This window comes from Sceloporus occidentalis, unplaced genomic scaffold (genome assembly GCF_023333645.1).
Source record: "Sceloporus occidentalis isolate IW3139 unplaced genomic scaffold, rSceOcc1.0.p SCAF_13, whole genome shotgun sequence".
Classification (NCBI taxonomy): domain Eukaryota; kingdom Metazoa; phylum Chordata; class Lepidosauria; order Squamata; family Phrynosomatidae; genus Sceloporus; species Sceloporus occidentalis.
The window spans coordinates 9206768-9229599 of record NW_028316993.1 but is presented as its reverse complement, the minus strand read 5'-3'; the positions used below and the strand labels follow the sequence as shown (position 1 = coordinate 9229599).

General features: G+C 43.7%; 1 protein-coding gene across 1 annotated transcript; it reads right to left on the bottom strand.

Annotated features, from left to right (window-relative positions):
• Positions 1 to 672: 672 nt before the first annotated feature.
• On the bottom strand, positions 673 to 22812 carry LOC149304874 (alpha-tectorin-like). Its single transcript, XM_089479148.1, has 18 exons — positions 22795 to 22812; positions 21593 to 21879; positions 20336 to 20601; positions 18712 to 19310; positions 17802 to 18366; positions 16580 to 17184; positions 14883 to 15450; positions 14335 to 14534; positions 13329 to 13721; positions 12035 to 12321; positions 11233 to 11498; positions 10171 to 10290; positions 8763 to 8950; positions 7645 to 7808; positions 6561 to 6809; positions 4030 to 4192; positions 2733 to 2832; positions 673 to 1727 (listed from the first exon to the last, which is right to left on the bottom strand). Exons 1-18 carry the CDS (start codon positions 22810 to 22812, stop codon positions 1630 to 1632), a joined length of 5136 nt encoding a protein of 1711 aa, XP_089335274.1. The 3' UTR covers positions 673 to 1629.
• Between the last annotated feature and the right edge of the window lie 20 nt (positions 22813 to 22832).

The window sequence follows — 22832 nt, the reverse complement described above, 5'->3', positions numbered from 1 at the left end:
AATACCCCAGAGGACAGGATCAAAATTCAAAATGAATGAATGAATGAATGAATGAGTCTTTATTTATATACCGCCGTTCCTTCGATCACGGCGGTTTACAGAATAATAAAATACAAGTTACATTAGCAAAAGTCCCCCATATTAAACAGTACAATACATCAATTAAAATGCATCATTCAATCATTAAAACCAGTTAAAAAACAATCAGACAATTCAATCAATACAATACACACAATACACAGGAGAAAAATAGTGATTAGGACATGTGGGGGAAAGCTTGGCGGAAGAGGTAAGTCTTGAGATTTTTCTTAAAAGACTCGAGGGAGGGGGCCGAGCGGAGCTCGTCAGGGAGAGAGTTCCAAGTCCGCGGGGCCGAAACAGAAAAAGCCCTATGCGCAGACGCTGTATATTTCACCTTAGGAACTCTCAAAAGTTGTCTCCCACCCGACCTGAGAGTGCGGGGCAGATTAGATTAGATTAGAAAGTTGGGCCAAAGCTAACAAAGGTCCAATACATATGGGCAGGAAGCAGAGTGGCGGTGCCAATTCTAAGGTTCTGGACCGCACAGCAACTACAAGACTCAGAATCCTAGAATGTGCTGCTGTCATCATCATGGCAGCCTCCTGTCCACACGGGGACCACCGTGATGACGTGCAGCGTCCGCACGTCACACACAGGAAGTGGCGTCATAGGGCTGCATCACAGCCCTTATGACGGCATAAGGAAGAAGCTGGAATGCCTCGCCTCGCCCCCTCCATTCCCAAAATTTCAGAGACTCTTGGTTTGCTTTTTTTTATTCATGGATAAGGGCCAATTAGGAATGGCATTAATATTTGCTCTTAGAGTGAACAGAAGGTATTGGGAACCTGATCTAGACAAAGGGTGTAGTTACATCTGTCAGGAGTGCTTTGATTGTGTATTCCTGCATGGCAGGGGATTGGACTGGATGGCCCTTGCGGTCTCTTCCAACCTTATGATTCTACAATTACAGTGCTTTGATACCACATTAACTGCCATGTCTCCATCCTATGGATTAATGGGGCTTATAGTTTCATGAGATACTAATTTTCAGACTGAAAAACCAAGTGCAGGAAGACAGTAGAGAATTTTAAATTCTTTACTGCAGATTCCAAGATTACACAGGTTCGACTAGAGCTATTGTTGTTAAGGAGGTAACTAACTGTACAGTGTGGATAGATCCCAGGAGGCTTGGAAGTGGCATGGGGTTTGTAATACATTGCTACCTGATTTGGTCACAAATCTCAGTGTGGGCCAGTTGCGCCTCCCTGGTCCAGTGATTGCTACTGGAGGAAAACGAATATTCTGCACATAGCAAATCCACCACTGCAGATAGCATTTTTTTCTAGACATGCACAAATGCAAATGCAAACACACTATGGAATTCCAAATTGTATGGACTGCTTTGTTATCTGCTCTGGCAGTAAGTGACTGTGTAAACTGTAGTCAGCTTCAGTTGCCAGGAGTGGATTCAGTCCTCATCGTGGGCAGCACTGGTGTATTTCAGAATCATTATACCAGTGCATGTATGAGAAATCTCCACATACAGGTACTGTATCTCCGTCCACCCATTAGCCATACCAGCAAAGATCTTGACTACGGTGAAAGGCATTAGCGAAGTATCCAATAGGAAACTATGGTATGGAGCAGAATATGTAGGATAGTGAAAGGGGTTAGGGTGCAGCAGTATCCACTGGCTAGTTGGAGCCCTGTAAAAACAGAAACACACAGCTGTAAGCTTTCCTGTTTAATTGCCTGCAAATAATTTCAGGCAGTCATGCAGAAACAATAATACTTGGCATTAACAAACTACTGTAGACGTTCCAAAGCTCTAGCTATGATAGTGGCATGTGTTTAACTATATTTTAACTATGATTAACTAGGACCTGGGGAAAAAATACAATAATAATAATAATAATAATAATAATAATTGGACTACAACTCCCAGAATCCCCCCAGACACTGTGCTGTGATATTCTGGGGCATGTAGTCCAAAAAGCAAAATGTCCAAGATCTAATTAAACAAGGATCAAACTACAAATTAATGTCAATATGCTTAGAACAAACTACTGTTTCCCATCAGATTTTGATCTTTGTTGCATGTGAAGGAAAGGCATATAACTTGCACATGTATCTCATTCCCACACATTGAGAATCTATGGCTTCCTCCAGCCGTATTTAAAACTTTGCACCCACAGTCTGTTTGGCAAATGTAACATATTTGCATGGGGTTTCCCCCCTTTTTGGCTTCAATCTTAATTATTCTTTTGCTAGGACAATAGCAGATCTGTTCCCAGTGCACAAAGTCCGCTTGGAGGAAAAAGAAATGACACACTGCCACATTATTTAAATTGGCCATTCCTATTTCTTTGCCCCCAAATCCTCTGAAATTAAACTTTCTGTTCTTTGTGTTCCTTGCTGCATTTAGTCAAGTTAAAAACAAAACAAATTAAAAGAAAAATTAGGACTCCTTCCCACCAGTCATGTTAAACACAGTCTGTGGTCTTCCAGATGTTGTTGGACTACATCTCTTATAGTCCCCAAAAAGCACAGTTAAGGGCTAGGGAATATGGGTGTTACAGTCCAACTATCTCAAGGGCCATAGATTACCCATCATTGTTTCTGAGAAAAGAAAATGCTCTTAACCCATATTTATAAAAGCCATCCATGTGCCCACTTGCCCCAGCACTGGCACTAAAAGAAAGATGACCTGCCTTGATCAAGAGATTTGTCGTATCTCAAGAAAGGGCCAGATGAGATGATGCCTGATGGCGCCTTCCTTCCAGCAATCACAGGACTTGCCAAGTCACAGTTCTGAGAGGGAAAGAAGCATGATACATTCTCATGATCTTGTTATGGTGGACTTTATAGCCTTGTGGCTATCAGGATGGAGCCACACTCAAAATAACGCAGTGTGCGGCCAGCCAGACTCTTTCTGATGCATTTTGGCCCAGGATACTTCTGACAAATTTTGGAGGCAAATTTTGGGTACCTGGGGCAAACAAGGTGGCACTCCCCATTCAGTGAATGAAAGCCAACCAAAGTGACAAACCTTTATTAAAAGAGATGGTGGGACAGCCCCTGCACATCAGAGTAGCAGTGTGCATGGTACACAGTTCTTTCCTCCAACATCTTGTTGTTCCCCCACCACCACTTCATTTGCTCCCTGAGGTGACTGCTTCACTCCAATGTTAGGGCCAGCCCTTGGCCAGGTAAAGGTTTCTGCACAGCAGATCCTTGGCTGTATTTTTCTTAAAGACTCTTGTTGTTGCATGCCTTCAAGTCATCTCTGACTAATGGCAACCCTAAGATGAACCTATCACAGGGTTTTCTTGGCAAGATTTATTCAGAGGGGGTTTGCCTTTGCTTTCCTCTGAGGCTGAGAGAATATGATTTGCCCAAGATCACTCAGTGGGTTTCCATGATTGAGTGGGGATTTGAACCCTGGTCTCCTGAGTTGTACTCCAAAACTCAAACCACTACTGGCTCCCAGAGTCTTATTAATCTCTCAAAATGAGACTGGGTTAAATTACCACCTTTTAGAGGTCTAAACCAGGTCGGTTCTGGCTTGAGATTTATATCCAGGGTTAGGAATCACTGCTCACAATCACTGGACAATTGCTGGGCCCTCAACCTCTCCTCTCCAGCAACCACTGCCACTGCCTCTCCCAGGTCTTTTAACAATGTTCTGATCTAAGAAGCAAGCATCTGTCTCTAGAGGAGCTGCCATTTAAATATCCCACAATGACCCTAATGTAGCATCACTGCATAGCACTACTGGAAACTGTGCACTCTTTACATTTCTCATAATGCTATGGGAGTGATGCTATGTTGGCAACTCTATCTTAGACCATTGCCACAGCTGCTTCCACCACCAATTGAGCCCAGGATGTCAAGGAAGGACACTGCCATATAAGTGGGTTCAGTGGGGTGCATTTTTGCTGGGGTTCTCTTCATACTTAGAAGGATCTAGTCTTGTTTGCTGTCTGTCAGATCGCCTTCCTAACTCACCGCTGTGCACTTGGCAGTGTGGAAGCTGCAAAGGCGGATGCGGCAGTGCAGGTACACCTTCACCAAGTCTGGGACAAACTGAAAGACGCTGAAGGAGAACTGGCCAACGAGAGACACACCATTCTTTTCCACGACCACTGTACCATCTCGAGGGTTGGGGCACCTACGTTGGGAAAAGCAGCACAAGAAAACGTGGTGAGGGTAAGGACAGATGGGAAAGGCCAAAGGTTGGGTCCACTTTCCTCTTCTTTCCTGATAAGTTGAATGCAAATTATTTTTGCACATTTAAGTCTGCAGCAACTGAAGTAAGCTGTGGATAAACAGGGGAAGTGGAAGGCAACAGAAACTGGAACATTTAATAAACCGATGAAAAAAGTGGGATGACAAGAGAAATAATTGGGACTGTCTCATATAAATAGGTACAGCTGGAGGGCATGGTTGACCACTCATTGACTGAAGTATCAAGTAACAACTTATATGGGTGAATGATCCAACATAAGCAGAATTTTAGTTCACTTTTTAATGAGGATAGCTCACAGATTCAGCTAAGAGTTACTGAAAAATGCCAAGGCTAGCCCAAGACATTCTGCTGTCTATGGTCAAGCAGCAAATGCCACCCTCCCCATTTAAAACTTAATGGTTCTACAGATGTTTTGGTACAAGGGAAAGAAAATCCTGTAAGCTACTCCCTGACAATAAAAATACAGCAACAAATATGCCACCTGAGGAAGCTGCATCACTTGCTATTCATATAATGTGGTATCAGTGTGTGATACTGCTTCCATGACTGCTGCAGCATCATACAATGTGTGTGAGTGAATCACTGTGAATAGAACATCAGCAACAGATTGAAGAGCCAGACTTCAGTAATGGCCAAACTAGGGGTTATTCACACTGTGAAAATAATCCAGGATGAATCCAGGTTGAATCTGCATTTTTCACACACATCCCAAATGCACCTGATTAAGGTGTTTTTTGGGGGGGAGGGGCTGCCAAAACACCCCACTTAAATCAGGAAAATTGATATCAAGTGTTTCCTCAAGTTTTTAAAAATGATCTCCATCACTGGTAGTGTGAAAAACCAATGCGATCATACTCTCCCCAATTTGAGGAGAAACCCTCATGCCTAATATATATTAACCCAAATATATAAATATGTACACACATATACACATCTTTGATCCTGGCACACAAGGCCAACACATGCATAACATTACATCTATCTTACCCCTACAATAAGGAAATAAGTAGGTTGGATTTTTACTTTCTCGTCATCAAAGCTCCATTCCTGGGCAACGTGAGCTTCTCCCCTACTTTAATCTTCTTGCTATGACAATTTAGATGCTAAGACGTCTTTTCTCTCTGTGTGTATGTGCCTTCAAGTTACCTGTCCACAGTGTTGGCTTAGTCTATGTGTTGCAATCCAAATCTGTATTTTCCAAGCTGTGCTCACAAAAATACACTGTTGCTAGCAATTTCCATTCCACTCCAGTTACTATGATAACTGTTGCTAACTGCAGAGAAAACAGAAACCTATGTAGGAGGTTGGGATTTCTAGAAGAGTTGATGAGGAGCAATAGTTATATCATCCACCCTATACACATTTTATATGCTTAGGGATGCAAAATATAATCAAGGCATACCTCCGTTAACAAAACCTCTGCAGCTGCCCCTTTCATGGCCGGATTGGGAACTCAATAACTGAAACTGATTCCTCCCACTCTTTTGCTTGGGAAAATCAAAGTACTTTCCAAGTTGAGAGAGAAAGGAGATTTAAAGATCAGGAAAAACCAATTCTTTGGTCTTATCCTAAGCAAGTGAATCAGCTTTGTTCCAGCCTAGGAAACCAGTCCTTTGGGGTCTAAGTTCATCATGGAAACTACAGCTGTGATGAAGGATTGTTTCAATCAGTGAAGGGATGTGAGCAAAATTTGCCTTAGCTTTTATTACTGCATGCCGCTTAATACGTCACGTAATCAATAAACCAAACACATCTGAGGAAGTAGGCTGAAGTCTATGAAAGCTCATGCTGCCAATTTCTTTCTTTCATTTAGTCTCAAAGGTGCTACAAGATCTCTCTACATACTCAATAAACCATTGTTTTGGTACATCTGTGATTCTGTTTCATTTTGGCAGACCCCTGAGCCTTTGTTGGGCAGGAAACTGAGTGGATCAAGGTCCTGGAGTCATTATATCTGAACAGAGATGACAGATAGCATCATAATTCCTTTTAATTAAAAAGTCCTCAAAATTTAATCCTGTGGGCCCTGGCTCCACTACAACACCACTTTTATGACATAGACATAAGAGAAGTATGCAAGGCATTTGCTATGTCTGGTTTAGGCTGCTGATTTCAGAAGCAACAACAAAACACAATTGTTTTCCTCCTCAAACCCTGCTCTTTAACGCTATGGATTCTCTTTTCTATCTCAGATAAAATCCTGGGGCCCCCTCCTGTCTCTTCCAATATGGATCATAAACTCTGTTCGCTTTCAGGCTGACAAAGTAAAAAGGAAGAACCAATAGCTTACTGGTTGGTGATGAGATCCCACCGAATACTGGAGGAAGGGTCTTTGTCTGGTGTGGCCCAGCATGATGACAAGGTCACCACGAAGTGGCTGGGGTCTGCTCCCCAAACGCTGATGCCCACATAGGCCCTGTGGTTGACCATGAGCAGGATAGGGCTCTGGATGAAGGGCCTGCTGTATTGGGGGTCTTGGTACAAGGTCATGGCTGTCCAGTAGTTCCCTTGGCCAGGAGTAAGAGTTTCATTAATAATGCTATCAAAAGGATAAAAGAGAAAGAGTTATAAATATTTTGGCTGAAATTTTGGAACAGGTGGGGGTTGCAGGGCATTAAGTTCTTGGGAAACAGATGCAGGTGCAAAGCTGATAGATGAAAATAAAATGCAAGAAGCAGCAGGATGGAGGGCACCAGCAAAGTTGAGAGCAGCATTTGGAAAAGTTATTCTTTTACCACAATTCCCAGAATCTCCAGCTACTGACTGAGGGATGCTGGAAGTTCTGGTCCTTCCAAGCTCTGTTCAGGAGGAGGTGAATGGGAGTCTCTCCCATCCCTTTTTAGCTGATTTAGGCCCCATACAGACAGGCCAAAATAAAGCTGCTTCGGGTCACTTTGGAGGTATGGTGTTTAAATGATGCATGCGTACTAAGAGTCTGGAAGCTGTGCTCCAGTCCTTGGGACTGAATCGTGGCCTTGGCGTGGCTTCTGTAGTTGTATTGATCATGGCTTAATGTCTGTATTCAGCTGCCAAAAAGTAGAGATCCAGAGAGTGCAAGTGGCCTGTAGGCCACACTTTGCCTATCCTTGCCTTAATATGAAGGAGGTGAGTGGGAAGAAGAGACACAGCAAACAGTGAAAGATGGCACATTAAGTGTCAGTGGAGTGGAACAGGGGCAGGGCACTGACTCAAGCGTGTAAGATTTGAAAAAGATCACCATAATGGGGGGGAAATACAACAGAAAAGAAGAGAGAGCATAATGAAAGATATGAAGTGTGGTGCAAAACTGCTGTGTGTGTGTAAATGCTGCACTGTGTTATTTGGCATCTTTCTCCCCCATCCTTTCTCTCTCCTGTCCTTCCAGGTGAACTTACTCCTGGATGGGATGGATGGCAGATGTCATGGAAAGGTTGATATTGAGTGGGTAGGTGCAGGAGAAGCTCAGGAAGAGAAACCGGTCTCTGCTGATCACCCCTCCATAGATGTTCTCCACATGGCCCTGTACCACATTGGAGTAGATGGCGTGGGTTGCATTGACCTAGAAAGAGCACACACACAAAAAAAATCTTCTGAAAGACAGACCTGGCTATCTTTCTTCCACAGCATCGCTCCTTTCAGACACAGAAATCTGAAAACATAATTGGCATCTCCTTAGGGGTCAGCTAGTTTAAACACCAACCTTGCTGTATCATAGACTCCTGAAAGGTGTTAAGCATGGTGGGATGCCTTTGTGTAGTTGCTCTCATGTTCAATGCTACTTGGCATCCATCCTAGTACAACTGGGAATGTGAACGTGTGAACACAAGTTTATTGCCGCTTTTGAATCTCAGCTCAGTTGAAAGTTCTTTAGACATCCATCCTGGTTTCTTTAGACACCTTCCATTTTTCCTCCTCATTGGAACTGTTTGAAATTGTGCCTTCAGTATCTCACTTTGGAGAAACACCCATCCCTCATAAACCCTCTTCTCTACTAATCTTCCAGACCGTGGGATCACTGCCAGTATTTTCCTAAGTTTATTGAAATCAGCTTTGTTAAAATCTAAAATTCATGTTTGACTGTACTTGGTCCCCCCCCCCCCTTCCCAGCGTATAATAAACTCCAGGAGAATATGGTAACTCCCACCTAAGGATCTTGCCATTTCTACCACATTAACCAGATCATTGCTGTTGTTTATAACCTTATAACATTCCTACAATTTTTGATTTATTATTTATTGACTTACTTTATTTCTATGCTGCCTTTTTCCCAGCCTGGGACCCAAGGTGGTGTACAAAATTAAAAGAAGATTCCTACTCAGATATAAAATGAAAAAAGGGGAAGGGGAAAGAAAAGCAAGTACTAGAGCAGCAGATCTTTCTTTGGCTGATAGATGGGACCAGACTGGTCTTTGGCATGCCAGTAGAAATTGGCATCTTTCTCTCTCCTTCCCCTGCTGGAAGACTAAGTGTGATGGGCTGTTACAGCTACATTTACTTATTGCCTTCTCCCTACCTCCACTGTGGTCCCACAGGTCTTCTGGACAGTATCAAAGTAGAAGATGAGTTTGTCTCCAACCAGTGTGCCAGTGCAAGTCGGGTCTGTCAGATGCAATCCTTCAGCAGGGAATCCATCAGTAAAAAGCAAGCAGCGGGAAAGGGAAACAGCACTACTACTGTTGCCACTGCAGGTCAGATGATAATCTGGGAGAAAGAAGAAGACCATTGGTCAAGTCAATGGATGTGGTTTTATTAAATTATGAAAATAATGTCTTTGGCAATGCTTATTGCACTATGCTCTCTCAGTCTTGTCATTCCCTCTCTCTCCAAGCATGGTTACAATACATCTTGTCATTGATTGGAAAACCCATCAATATGCTCCTAAATACACTGCTGTCCTATTAAGTCCTCAGGTATGATAAGTTCTTTGAATAGCAGTTCCAGTATTGGGCAGTCATGTAGTGTCAGTGTCTCCTCGTCTCCCCCTATTCCCCCTTCCACTTCCTATTCCTTTTTAAACTGACATCATGCAGAGATATAAGCAGAAAGCTGCTACTCTCCCATTTTGGGTTTCTTTTCTCATGTGATCATGCTCCATGTGATAAACTCCTTAGAGTTGTTTTGTGCATGCAGGTAAGTGCAGCATCAAGAGTAAGAATGGTTGGACACCTACTTAAGGGCCTACATCCCATAAGGGACCCAGTGACAAGAAATTTAATCTACATCACCTTCTAGAACAAACCACAGAGGTGGCAGTAAGGAGAACAGTAGATGCCTTTGCTTGCTTGCTCATTGGTTCTCTGGCTGTCAAGCAAGCGTGTGCGTCTATGATAGAAAAATAAGGAGACACTAACAGCAGCTTGTAACAAATACAGCCATTCCACCTGGTATAGCATGCATACATGTACCTTACTTGAGTACAACATCATGGGATGCATACCCTCCAACATTTCACAGATGGAAACCAGGACATGTGTGGCCAAACTCAAGGTCAAGAAAGCAAAAGTTATTAATGAAGAAGAAAGTACAAGCTAGGAGAGGCTGCAACAGTTGCTTTTGCCAGAGCCTCCTGGGAAAGGCAAGGTTTGACCCTCTCCACCCTTCCCTTGGATGAGTGCAAACCACTTTCAGTACAAACTACCTTTACATTTTGAACTCAGTTTGCAGTTTGAAGTAAGCTGTGGATAAATGGAGAAAGTAGAGGAGGAGAAGGAAACTGGAACATTTGGAAAACTTTTGCAAAAGTGGGATGACAGAGGATTAATCAGGACTGTCATTGCTGAATCAGGACAGATGGCAGGTATGAAGGATGACATGCATCGGTGGATGACTACATTATTTAACACATATACATATCAAAGAGATCTGAAAGGAGGAGAGGGAGGAGCAGGGGAGGACAAAAAGGGAACTAAAATTCCAATTACCATAATCAGCCTTTTTGGCTGAGCCATACTCTTTGTGGCAGAAGCAGCCCCATTTCCCCTTCTTTTCACCACACCACTCATTCTCTCCACATGCTAAGTCAATGCAGGGGTCAGTCGCAACTATAAAAAGAGAGAAAAAAATGTTGAGCAGAAATGGTATGAGATCCAGTGTGGAGTAGTGGTTTAAATGTTGAACCAAGATTCGATTCCCCACATGCCCATAAAAACCATTGGGTAAATCACATTCTTAGAGAAAGGCAAAGAAAAAGCCACTCTAAACAAATCTTGCCAAGAAAATGCTCTGGTAGGTTCACTTTATGGTCACCATAAACCAGAAATGATTGGAAGGTACACAACAACAACTTGGGCTCGAACCCCAAATGCTGCATGATGGTATGAGCTCCCATCACTAGTCCCAGCATCTGCCAACCTCGCAGTTTGAAAGCATGCAAATGCAAGTAGATAAATAGGTACCACTTTCTCAGTGGGAAAGTAACAGCATTCAGTGCAGTCATAATGACCACTGGAGTAGTCTTTGGACAATTCTGGGCCTTCATAAAATGATAGAATTGTAGAGTTGGAAGGAAACCACAAGGGCCATCCACTCCAACTCATTGCCATGCAGTAAATCACAAGCAAACCTTAGTAACAGGGATGAGCACTGCCCCCTACAGTCAGTTGCAACTAAACATTCATGTCAAGGGAAAACCTTTACCTTTACCGAACAACAATAGTAGTGGTACACTGGCATGTGTTGTGGAGTCAGGTATTAGAGGGCCCGGGTGCTGTAACTTTTTGCTTTTTTTGAAATTGCTTCAAAAAAGAGGCTGGACAGCTTCCTGCTGGGGATGTTTTAGCTGGAAAGCCAACACTGAGCAGGAGGTTGGACCTGATGACCCAAGAGCCCCCTTCCAATTCTATAATTCAATTATTCATTTGGAGGGAAACGCATACCAAAACAGCTACATATTTCTGCACATCAATATAAATAAGTCCCACAGCCTGGAAGGGAAAAAAGGATGGGCAGGATAATAGGTTATCTGACTTCACATCCCTACTCACGGCACTGGGCAGCTGCTCTCCAGCCACTGGTGTGGATCCCCTGATGGAGGCACCTCTCCTCATAAGCCCCAAGGGCCATACACAGCATCCCATGATTTGTTCCATAGTGGCATAAGTCGTACAGGCATGCTGTATAAAATGGAGAAGGGTCTACATGCCAGTGGCACTCAGCAAATGGCCCCAAATGGTTTATGAGGGTACCACAGAGCACTTCATATTCCTGGGGGTCTTTGCAGGTCTCTAGCTCTGTGTTGTCATCTAAGCACCTAAAACCAAAAAGGCAGGCAGCAGAAAGAATTAAGCTGATCAAAGGAAGGCTTCCTCATACTTAAAAAAAAAAGAAAAGAAAAGAAATCCTGGACATTTAATATACATTTGATTTAATATGACTCCTATCTCTAAAGGTGATTGCATGTGATCAGCCCCTACTGCTTGTCAGTGAAAAGGCACTGTATAGGATTCCCAATTGTTTTGCTTAACGAAGTTTTCACAGTATGAAAAAAAAGATAGAAGAAAGTGATAACACTAGCTTGAGGTCATCCCCTGAGAAGGTTTCATGTCTTCACAAAATGTTTCTGTGATGATTTTGGGACTGAGAGAAAGCCTTCACCTGAGGATCTTATTCGAGCATGCTCATATAAGCTTCACATGATGAAGATTTCCATTCTCAGGATGGATCCCGGCCACAGAAGACTACCAAAGCTTTGGTTGGACTAGGGCTGCTTGAAGACCTGTGAGTGTTTGTTCCTCCCTTGCTTCACCAAAGCTTTGGAAAAATTCCTGCAACACATTTCCTTCTTACCCTGATGGGTTGGTGTCTGTTTTCCAGGAATTGCCAAACTGCAAGTCATTCTGGGCTCTGTTCCCATCAGGCAAGACTTTATCGTCTCCAGGTATGCTGTTGAAATTCCCACACATGCCACATAATTTCCCTTGGTATTCTGGTCCCACATGGATAAATAGAGTGTGCCGACCATTATACTGGATCTCCAAGTTCGCTACCGCCTTTATTGTCACTGTATTTTTAATTTTAGTAATGGAGCCCATGAGCCCAAGGCTATAGGGTAGTTGCACTCTTTGCTGATTGACCTGCAAAAAGAAGACAGAGTTGGAACCCTAAGTGTGGCAACATCAGACAAGGAATGAGGCCATTTGCAGTGCTTAGGTGCAGTTGCACCTAAAGGCACCAGATCCCACCTGATCTTGAAAGCTAAGCAGAATCAGTTGTTGGAGACCACCAACAAATACTAGGTGCTGTAGACTATATTTTAGAGAATAGAACTGGCAAAATTGCCTCTAAGTATTCTTTGCCTAAGAAAACCCTATGAAATTCATAGGGCCACCATAAGTTGACAGGACATATATATATACACACACAATGAGTGCACACTTTGGCAATTTCCAACATACCTCACAACTGACCATGCTGACAAAATAGTGGTGTAACTGTGGTGGGAAACAAAATGTGGGCTTTGCTTCCCTGAATAAGATTTCTGTCCCTCTCCCCCCCCCTCGAAATTTTCATCCACTCTCTAAATTTCTAGCATTTCAGAGAGTGAAACACTGGAAATTCATCACATCTGGAATTCTTAACATTTGCTGTGTTCACATTCCCTTGATAACTTTGCTTGCCTTTTTCCTTGGGTGACCAAGACTGCATCCACACTGCAGAAATAATCCAGTTGAACTCAACTTCAACTGCCACATTAATGCTATGGAATTCTGGGAATGGTAGTTTGTTGTGGCACTGGAGCAAAGCCCAACTTGTATTTCTAGATGCTCAAGGGAAATCTTAAATTAGTCCAGTGGCAAGAAGTTAGGTATTGAAGAAAAATTTCATTGGGGAGGGCAGAATCTAGTGGTGGAGGGGTCAATGCCATCATTTCGCTCATCCCCATAGCTATACACTTTGTTGCAGTTAAACGACATCTGGATGGCTGTACTTCACCCATCCTGGACCTAGTACTAAATCCTCACTTCTCATGAATCAAGTTCTTGGGCTTCATTGTTATGAGAAAGAAATGTTACATATGGTTTAAGCAAACTTCAGTTCTGCTTTCCCATCTGTTAGCTACCATGTACCAAAACCTACATACCTCTACCATTTGACTTCTCCCTAGGACAACATGAAAGCTGAGCAAGCTGCTCTTCAGCCAGACCTCCACTCGGCTCACAAAAGACACCCGGGGGTTTCCCCAATTCCTGTTTTCTGCCACAATCCGGTAGAAGAAGGGAAGGGAGCTGTTGCAAGTCCTTGAGATCTCATAGGCACAAGTGCCCTGGAAATGTGCCACAGCCCCATCAAAGGTGAAGTAATGAGGGTCACCAGTTACTGTGCAGGTTCCCCACTGAGTATGACAACCCACTTTCCCATCTTTCACAGTACACTCCTGGCCGGGGTTACAACTGGCTGGAACACAGTGGAAGTCCGAAGAGGCAATGCAGCTGCACCTCTTCTGGCAACCGGGAAGCCAGACGCGGTTGCCAATCTGCAAGAAAAACAGAAAGGGTTTAAAAGGCTAGAGCACAAATGATACACTGCAAAACCAAAAAGGCATGCCTACTTGCCAAAATGTATAGAACCTGCTTTGTGGGTGAGGGGGCCTTGGCAGAGAGCTTTATTTTTATTCTTGCCATCAGGGCTGCATGCCTGGCATTTCCATTATTATCACAATATCCCTGAAATAATGATGCAACTGTGTCCCTTACAGATGGCATTGGAATGTTACTCCCAACATTCTTCACCATTGGCTATGCTGCTAGGTCTGACTAGAGTTGCTGTCCAAAAAAACCTCTTTGAAGGGTCATAGTTCCCAACCCTCTGCTCTGGACCACTGTTGGTAAAAGGAAGGTGGACACCAAGTTTGGAGTGTAAAAAAAAGATGGAGGAGGAATCTTTTAGGCAGACAACAGCAGCAGGCCATAAAGGGCCCCTGGGAACCTATAGCTATTTGAGGCTGCCAAGTGCTGACTCCAAGCCTGGCTGTGCAGTTGGGGGGGAAAGACTCTGACACGATAAGCAGTGGATTAATATTTTCCTGCCACCTTTGTCCATTGTACACTAAGATGAAAATGGGGAAAGTACAGAATTGGGACCCTCACCTCATAATGCATCCCATTGTGTAAGCAGCCACACTGGTCCTCTGGGATGCAGCTGCTGCCACTGCGCAGGTACCCTTTGTCACAGAAGCACCCTTCAGAGCACATGTCAAGGCAGCGAGGCTTGATCCAAGCATGAAAGCAGATGTCCTGGCAGGGAGACCCACACAGCTCATAATGACTGTTGGCCGGGCAATCAAAACCTGCCCAAAAAGGAGGGACAGAAAATGAGAAATCCAGGGCCATTCAGAGAGAGAAATGCCTAAAACAGGGGTGTGCAGCTTGTGGCGCTCCAGATGTTGTTGGACTGCAACTCCCAGCAGCCATAGCCTGCATAGCATAAGGCATCGTGGGAGTTATAGACCAACACCATCTAGAGGGCAACAGATGGCTTACTCAGACCTAAAATGTTCAAAATGAAACTCATAAAGGAAAAATCATTGTACTCCATATAGATTCCTATTTTTGTTCTTTTGTCATTGAATCTCAGTGCATTAGGCTACCACTGATGCTGAAGTCCAAAGTATGAAATAAAGATGGTTTCTACTTACTGCAGAAGCTCTCTGTTCTCCAAGGTGAGACTGTGACATTGGCTCTCTGACAAGCCGCTACATAAGTCTGAATGGAATGACATAAGAGGCTGCTGTCCTCCTCAAAGATGTAAAGGTCAAAAATGCACTCTGTCAGATACGGCTCTGGATCAACTTCAGAATGGCAAGAGGCAAATGGCCCATTGGGATTCTGGATGACCCAGCACATGGATTTGAAATGGATGAGGTATTGCCACTGCTCAGACAGAGGAACTGAAGCAGAAGAATCACCAGTGTCCCCAGGGGCAGTTTCTAATCTCCATCCTAGAACAAAGTCCACAGTGGCATTTGCAACAGAGCCATTGCGCAGCACAAAGTCATCATCAGCAACTCCATTGAAGTTCCCACATAGTCCACATGTCTGGCCTTGATATGTTGGGGCAAGCATGACAAAGAGCCTGTGCTGGTCCATATCATAGCTCACTGTTAGCCCAAAATCTGTTTTTACAATGGTATAAAAGCCATGCTGATAAATGGTGATTCCTAAAGCTTGAATAGTCGCTGGGAGACTTACATCCACTTTGTCAATCTGTACAAAAGGAAATAGTGAAAGTAGGCGATTCCTGCTAAATGAAACCACAGATGGTCAGACTAGAGAGATGTGCCTTGGTCTAGTTAATCCAGTGAACCTGTTTTTGCTGCAAGGTGAGGGCAGTTTGTAGAAAAGAAATAGTAAATGTGCTTAACCCAAAGAGACCCAGTGTGATGTAGGGTGGTGAGAGTGCTGAACTGGGACTTGACTCTGGAGAATGATGGCCTCCACTGCTGATTAATGACTCCTCTATTGAGAGTCCGCTGTCTATTGTGCATTACACAGGGATTTCTGTGTGTCCATGTGCTTTGAAAATGCCTGTCGACTTATGCCAATCTCATAGTGTTTTCCTAGGCAAGGAAAGATCAGAATTGGTTGGCCATTGCACCCTCTGAAAGACAGCCCATAGCGCCAGGTATTTCCTGGCAGTCTCCCATTCAAGTACTACCCAGGCCTGACTGCTTAGTGTCTAAGGGGATCTCATACCTTCAGTGTATTTTGGATTCTAAATGTGGGGTAAAATCCCTTAATTCTGTTCAAGGCCACACTCCTTCAAGAGGGTGTGTGGGTTTTGGTGGGAGGTTTAAATGAAAATTTACTTTTTGGGGACCACGGTTTCACAACCCTCGTCAACATGGCTAGGGGTTTCAGACAGCTGCAGTCCAAAAAGATAATGTTTGCAGTGGATGAATCTTGTGAGGGATGCATGGCTGGTAGCAGGGTGGGCAGAAAACACTGGTGAATGTGAGCATAACCAAAACTGAATGAAGTTATCGCTTCTTCCCCCCACCCCACCTTTTTCTCTCTAGTGTCCTGCTCCCTCTCATTTCTGACCATAGCAATAATCCAATTGCTTGCAGAAGATTTTTAAAATTACGCCAAGAGCTTTGGGTTCCTCCTGCCAACCTATTGAGAATATCCATGGGCATTATTTTGGCATCATTTTAAAAATATTAAACTCACAATGGCTGCTTCTTTGGAAACCATTTGCATCAGAGGAGTCATACAATTTTTGAAGTTACATTCTGATTCACTTCAGCTTAATAGGTTAAATCTGATACACATCAAAAGCCTGTGTAAATTCTTTTATTTCTTTCATTATCCCTGAGATATATTCTGGACTCACCTTAACAGTACCCTGAAGACCTTTCTGCAGGCATATCTGTGTATTGTTGATCAGTACAAAAACTTCTGAAGTCACGGCTAAAGGTCTACTAGGCAGCTTCTCATTTTTCACCTCAATTCTAAAAGAGGGTGAAGATTCAGATGCCTTACACAGTTCTATCAAGACAAATGTGGAGCTCCCCTGGAAACTATAGTGCTGTCCATCAAAAGTGGTATAGTGGAGAAACCCAGACACCTGACAGATGCCATCTGGCAAAGCATGGCACCCATACACACCCTTCCAGATGCCACAGAATTGCCCAGAGCTACACAGGGACCCAGCGCCTTCGGTGGCTTTGATAGTTCCACCACATTGGTACATATTCTGGCAATCTTCTCCTTCCAAGAAGAATGTTTCTCCTTTCAGGTAATATTGGCCCTTGTAACTGCAGCCACACTGCTCCAGAGGTACACAGTCAGTGCCACTTAGCACAAACCCGGGTTCACACTGGCATCCTTCTACACATGGGGAATCGTGGCAGGTGTCGGGCCCCAATGGATGGGCACAAGAAGGAGGGCAGGGATTTCCACAGAGTGCATAATGGCTATTTGCAGGGCAGGCCAATTCTAAAAAATGAATAGAGTATAATATTAAAATAATGGCAAAGAAATGCACCAGGGGACTCTTTGAAGGGAAATGAGATAGATCCATTTAAAAATGGAAGGAACATAAGAAATGTGCACTTGTAAATATTAGAGGATAGAGATCATTTTAAAAAAGCAGTTAGTTACAATCATAGTAGACTTTGAAGTAACTCTTTGCTTTTTTATTATTCAGAAGCAATTAAAATAGTACACACCTTAGTAGTCAGGTCACATAGCCCCTAGAACTATAAAACTAATTAAAACAGTAGTTATTTAATCATTACATTTGCATTTGAAATAGTTACTTGCTTTTCCATTACTTGAAAACAACTAACATTTTCAAGGCTGTGGTACATAACACATCTAGGTAGTGAGGTCACATAGGCCCTGGAACTATAAAAGTAATTAAAACAGTTCTTGCTCAAAAAGATGGAACTCATGTCCTAGTCAGTTACAGTCATAATGTAACATTGATATATACAACTAATTCATTATTTGTAATTGCCTACATCCAAATTCTGCCAAAAAGTAGGAAAGAGGGCTGTTGATGAGACAGCGAGATATCCTAAAATTTATGTTCCATGGGGTTTACTACTCACCGCACCCAGCAATCTCTCTCCATGGCTGAATTGTGCTGCCGCTAACCTGGCATTGCCATACATAGCTCTGGAGAGCCTTGCACATGGTCTTGTGGCTGCCTTGGGTTGCACACAGGTCCTTCCCACAGTTCTCCAAATAGAGGTGAGCATTCACTGAGTGGTTACAGTCTTTAAATGGCCCATTCACATCACTAATAATTCCACAGTGGTTCTCAGATGTATAATACACTAGGTCAGTCCCGCTACATGTGTCTTGAGATTCAACCACTATGCAGTGGAAAGAGGAACTGGTATCCTTCCAACTATCGCCAAAATCCCCAGCATTCATAACCAGAGAGCCATTGGGGATCCTGAGATCATCATGGGGAATGCCATTGAAATCTCCACCAAGGCCACAGAGGGACCCAGAATAGATCTCCGGAACAGAAATGGACACGTAATAAGCCCAGTCGTAGTTAACAGAGAGGCCAAAATCAGTCTGGATGAGGACAGAAGATCCACTGTAATAGGCATAGAGTTTCCCTGATGCAAGGATGATGGGCAAGTTCCTTACAATGCCATTTACCTGGGGAAAAATAAGGAAGCAAGAAATTTCCAAGAACTACTGAGCAGAGCTGGGAAAAGTTACTTTGAAGGATGACAACTGCCAGAGCCCCCAGTCATCGTGGCCAGTTGTACCCCAAAAGTAACTTTTCCAGGCTCTGGTATTGTATCATATCAAGCTCCATCTTTAGGTGACTCTTTTGCATTTCCAGTTTCTCTTCTAAGACTCATTATATTTTCTGATTTCTACATCAATTCAGAAGGTTCAGATCTGGCCAGCTGACACGGAATTCACAAAAGTGTGAATTCCTCAAATATGCCATATTTAGGATTCACTTCTCCAAAGCTTATGAAACGATTGTCTTACCTGTACTTTGCCATCCTGGCCTCCCACTACGGTGATGCGTTCTCCATAGACATCCAGCTCTATTAGTTTGATCCCAGAGACTGCAATGGAACCTTTGTGTTCATTGCTCACCCAAAGGCTGAAAGCAGGAAGATTACTGGGAGGGCCACAGGATTTGCTGAGTAGGTACCTGCAGGCTCCTTGGTAGTCAAATGTAACTCCATCAAATGTGATGTAGTGGAGGTAGCCAAATGCCCACATGGTGCCATATTTCATAGGATAACAGCTGCGTATGCCATCCATGACCTTGCATATCTCTAGAGGCCCACAGGCATGATCCTGGCACTCCATGGGATGGGATGGTTGCTTGCAGGAGCACCTCTTGCTGCAGGTGTCTGTCAAGATAACCTCCTCACCCACCTGATAGTTGTGGCCATTCATCCTACAGCCACACTCTCCCAGGGGTATGCAGGCATCAGCATTCAGGACATACCCTTGTTGGCAGAAGCATCCCGCCATGCATGGCTTTGAACAGTTGGTGGGTGCTGTGAGGTCAGTGCAAGTGGCAGGACAGGCTGTGCCACAGTAGTCATAATAAGCATTGGCTGGGCAGGAATTATCTGGAGGGGGAGAAAAGAAATCACGAAAAAGAAGTGGACAAAGATCTCTTTCACACCACACAATTATAGTACTTGGATGCTATATTAGCTGCCATGGTTCCAGCCAATGGACTCCTGGGATTCACAGTTTCATGTGGTATTAAAATTCTCGGCCGGATACCTCTTGTGCTCCCAGACTACAAGTCCCAGGATTCCATAAGATGCAGCCACAACAGTTAAAGTTTTATCAAAGTACTGTTGTAGTGTAGTGTGAAATAGGTCAAAGACAGAACTTCTTAATAGCCAGAAACCTAACATTCTAAGCCAATTAAACCAAAACATACCCCCAATTATTTTACAGGCTTCAATTGCCAGTTTAAGGCCATGACAGATGCAAACAATTTATGACTGGATTTGCTGACACTCTTCCACTCTCATTTTGATTGTAGTGGTAGCTTTCTTTTTGTGGTCCCACCAAAACTCAGGGACATATGTCTAGCAGCAATGGTTGCATGGAATGGCATGGCAGCGCTATTAACTTGAAGATATATGTTGTTATCAAAGGTGAAGTAATTGTGTGTGAGAACTAATTGGCAGACCTTAGTGGCTAGGTCAGATAGGTTCCCATCTGGAATGATGTTCCTGATGGCTTGTAGTCCATCTTTGTGTGGGATGTTGATGTACAGGGATTCCACATCCGTAGTGGATAAGATGTGTTTCCTGGAAGCTTATGGATGGATTGTATCTTCTGTCTATGATGGGGTTGTCATACATCAGAGTTAGCTCGAAGGCACATAACAACAAAAGAGCTGCTGAAGTAAAAAGCTCTGCCTCTGCATTTATGCTCAACTCACCTCTTTTTAAAGGAAGGGGAACATTACCAAACACCTGTAAAGCCAGCAGTGAACACATTTCAGAGGAAACTAAACACTGATAAATGCTGCAAACTTGAAACCCCTCACTGTTTAGAGAATGGACAATCGCTTTGCACATGACAGGTGCATACAACAGGAGTGCAATATTAACACATAATATACTCTGCTCACCACATCCAAGGGCCTTTCTCCAGTTTGGCACGTTCACTCCAATTATTTCACACATCTCCTCATAGGCTTCTATGGCTGCACACAGCATACGATCCCCTGTTCCATAATGGCAGAGGTCATAGATGCAGGATTCATAGTAAGGAGCTGGGTCTTCATGCCAGTGACACTCCGAGAAAGGACCAGAATGGTTTCTGAGGATTCCACACATTTCCTCAAATTCTTGCAGATTGATGCAAGGTTCGGAGGTTCTCATGTCAGTCAAGCACCTGAACAGTGCAGGTAGACATATACTGAAACAGTTAATACATCCTTCTCTATCAGCACTGTAATCTTGGTCCATTTAAAAGAAATCCCTCTCGTGTTTGCATTTAATTTTAAGCCTGAACCAATACATGAGCTGTATCCCAGCTCCTCTGAATAGTATACCTGCCTTGGTTTGATCTTTTTATTGCAGTGTTTCCCAAAGTGGGAGGTATGCCCCCTTGGGGGTGCTGAGAGGAGAAAGAGGGCAGAAGGAAGTGATGAGAGAAAAGGGAGCCCTAGGAGCACCTTCAGTCAAAGTATTGGTGTGCAGGAAAGGCAAGGGAAACTAGCAGCTTTTCGGACCATGGTTGTGCTGACATCTTTGTGTGGTGGTGTCTCCCGCTCTTCACCTGCCTGTATGAGCTTACAGCCTTAGCTACATTTTCACTAGTAGTGGTCATTGGGAGACTCTCATGAGGTCTGGGCTCAGGGCCTCGCTCAGCCGGCCAATTTTTGAAGTCAGAATATCCCCGACTTTGAAAAGGTGCTGGCTGAGCGAGGCATCATCCAGGTGACGCCTTGCTCCTGGCTAGATAGGTGGCAACTCCTGGCTAGATAGGCGGCAATTTAGGTATACCATCCAGGGGCATCCCGGATCCTGAATTCAAGCCAGAAGAGGTAAACTGGCCTATTTGTTAGTGCAATAAGGTCCTTGGTTTCTCTGTCACCTTTCACTTTTCCCCTTTGTCCCCAGCTTCCTTCAACTGTTGCAAATTGAGTTCAAAGTGCAAAAGTAGTTGGTATTCAATTAACTCAGCAGTGGGGAGAGGAGAAGAGGAAGGGATCTTGCTCTTCTAAGGTGGCCTCTCCTAGCTTCTGTGTTTTCTTTCATTTTGCCATCTTAAACATATTCTGATGTTGCTTGGTTATACATTTCCCACTTTACATCCATGTAATGTTGGAGGTATTGCAACACCATAAATGGAGAGCTGAAGAGAATACAAATAAACATACTTGTTGGGGCTGATTTCTGACATCCAGGCATTGCCAAACTCTGAATCATTCATGGCTTTTTTCCCATCAGGCAAGACCTTATCATCTCCATGGATACCATTGAAGTTCCCACACATCCCACGCAGCTTCCCCCAGTATTCTGGGCCCACACGGACAAACAAAGCATGCCGGCCGTTGTATTGGATCTGCAGATTGGGATGGGCTCTCAAAGTCACCATGTTCTTCCTTTGTGTGATGTTGACCAAATGGTTCAGCTCTGTTGGCAAAAGGGTCTGTCTCCCATCAACCTGAGAAAGAAACCAGAATTATCTATAGTGCTGATTTGTGAAATGGACAATGGCTACATGGGGGGGGGGGGGGGGGAACCATGCCAAAGTGGTCTCATCAGTGAGATGCCAGCCTTCTGAATCTGTTTCCTCTATCTGCTGATACCTTCAGCTAAAACTAGAAGTACAAAGTCATTTCCACCTGCATTTCCAGATCCAAATTAGCACCAAATGGTTGTGAAAATTCACCCAAGCAGCTGTGGTGGCAATCCCTACTCTACCGAACAGTAGGACCAAACATATGTGTCACAGTCAGAATCTGGCCAGAATCAATTTGGGCAGATTCAAAGACAGGTTACCTTAAACATTTGGTTCTTGTATTTAGGGCTGTGTTCTAATCTTCCCCAGCACCTGGAAGCTCAGCTAGCATGTTATGCACCATCTAGAAATTTTAAGATCTACAAAGGATTGTTGTGTGTTCTACCAATATGCATAGTTCTGTCAAGACTGAGAGCTTTTCAGGATCTGGCTCCAAATTTGTGGAACGGTCTTCCTTTGGACTTGCAGCTGGAGGAGGATCTCACCCATTTTCATAAGGCGTTAAAGACCTTCCTCGCTGATTCATTGGATTAAGCTGCTGAGTTGTGCCTGAGGTTGCTGAGATGGGTAGTGGTTGGTATGAGTTTGGTGATGTTATGTATATTTATAGTGTTATGTTTTATTGTCTTGGATTGTATATGTTTGATGGTCTGCCCTTTGGTGGAAAGGGCATTATAAACAATGTTAGAATAATAGAGTTGGAAGAGACCACAAGGGCCATCCAGTCCAACCTCCTGCCATGCAGGAAATCCAAATCAAAGCTTTTGTTGTTGCTGTTGCTTTTACTGCTGCTGCTGCTGCTGCTGTTGTTGTTGGATCTGTTTTCCAACTTTCCACCTGATCATATTTTTCCATGCTTCCTGAAAAGTCTTTCG

What these genes read in the sequence shown, in the direction of transcription:
- LOC149304874 (XM_089479148.1), bottom strand. An exon ending in TCAGAAATCAGCCCCAACAA is followed by an intron (nt 20,602 to 21,592) that starts GTATGTTTATTT and finishes TGCACTGTTCAG; the next exon opens with GTGCTTGACTGACATGAGAA. An exon ending in GCCAGGATGGCAAAGTACAG is followed by an intron (nt 18,367 to 18,711) that starts GTAAGACAATCG and finishes ATTTTTCCCCAG; the next exon opens with GTAAATGGCATTGTAAGGAA.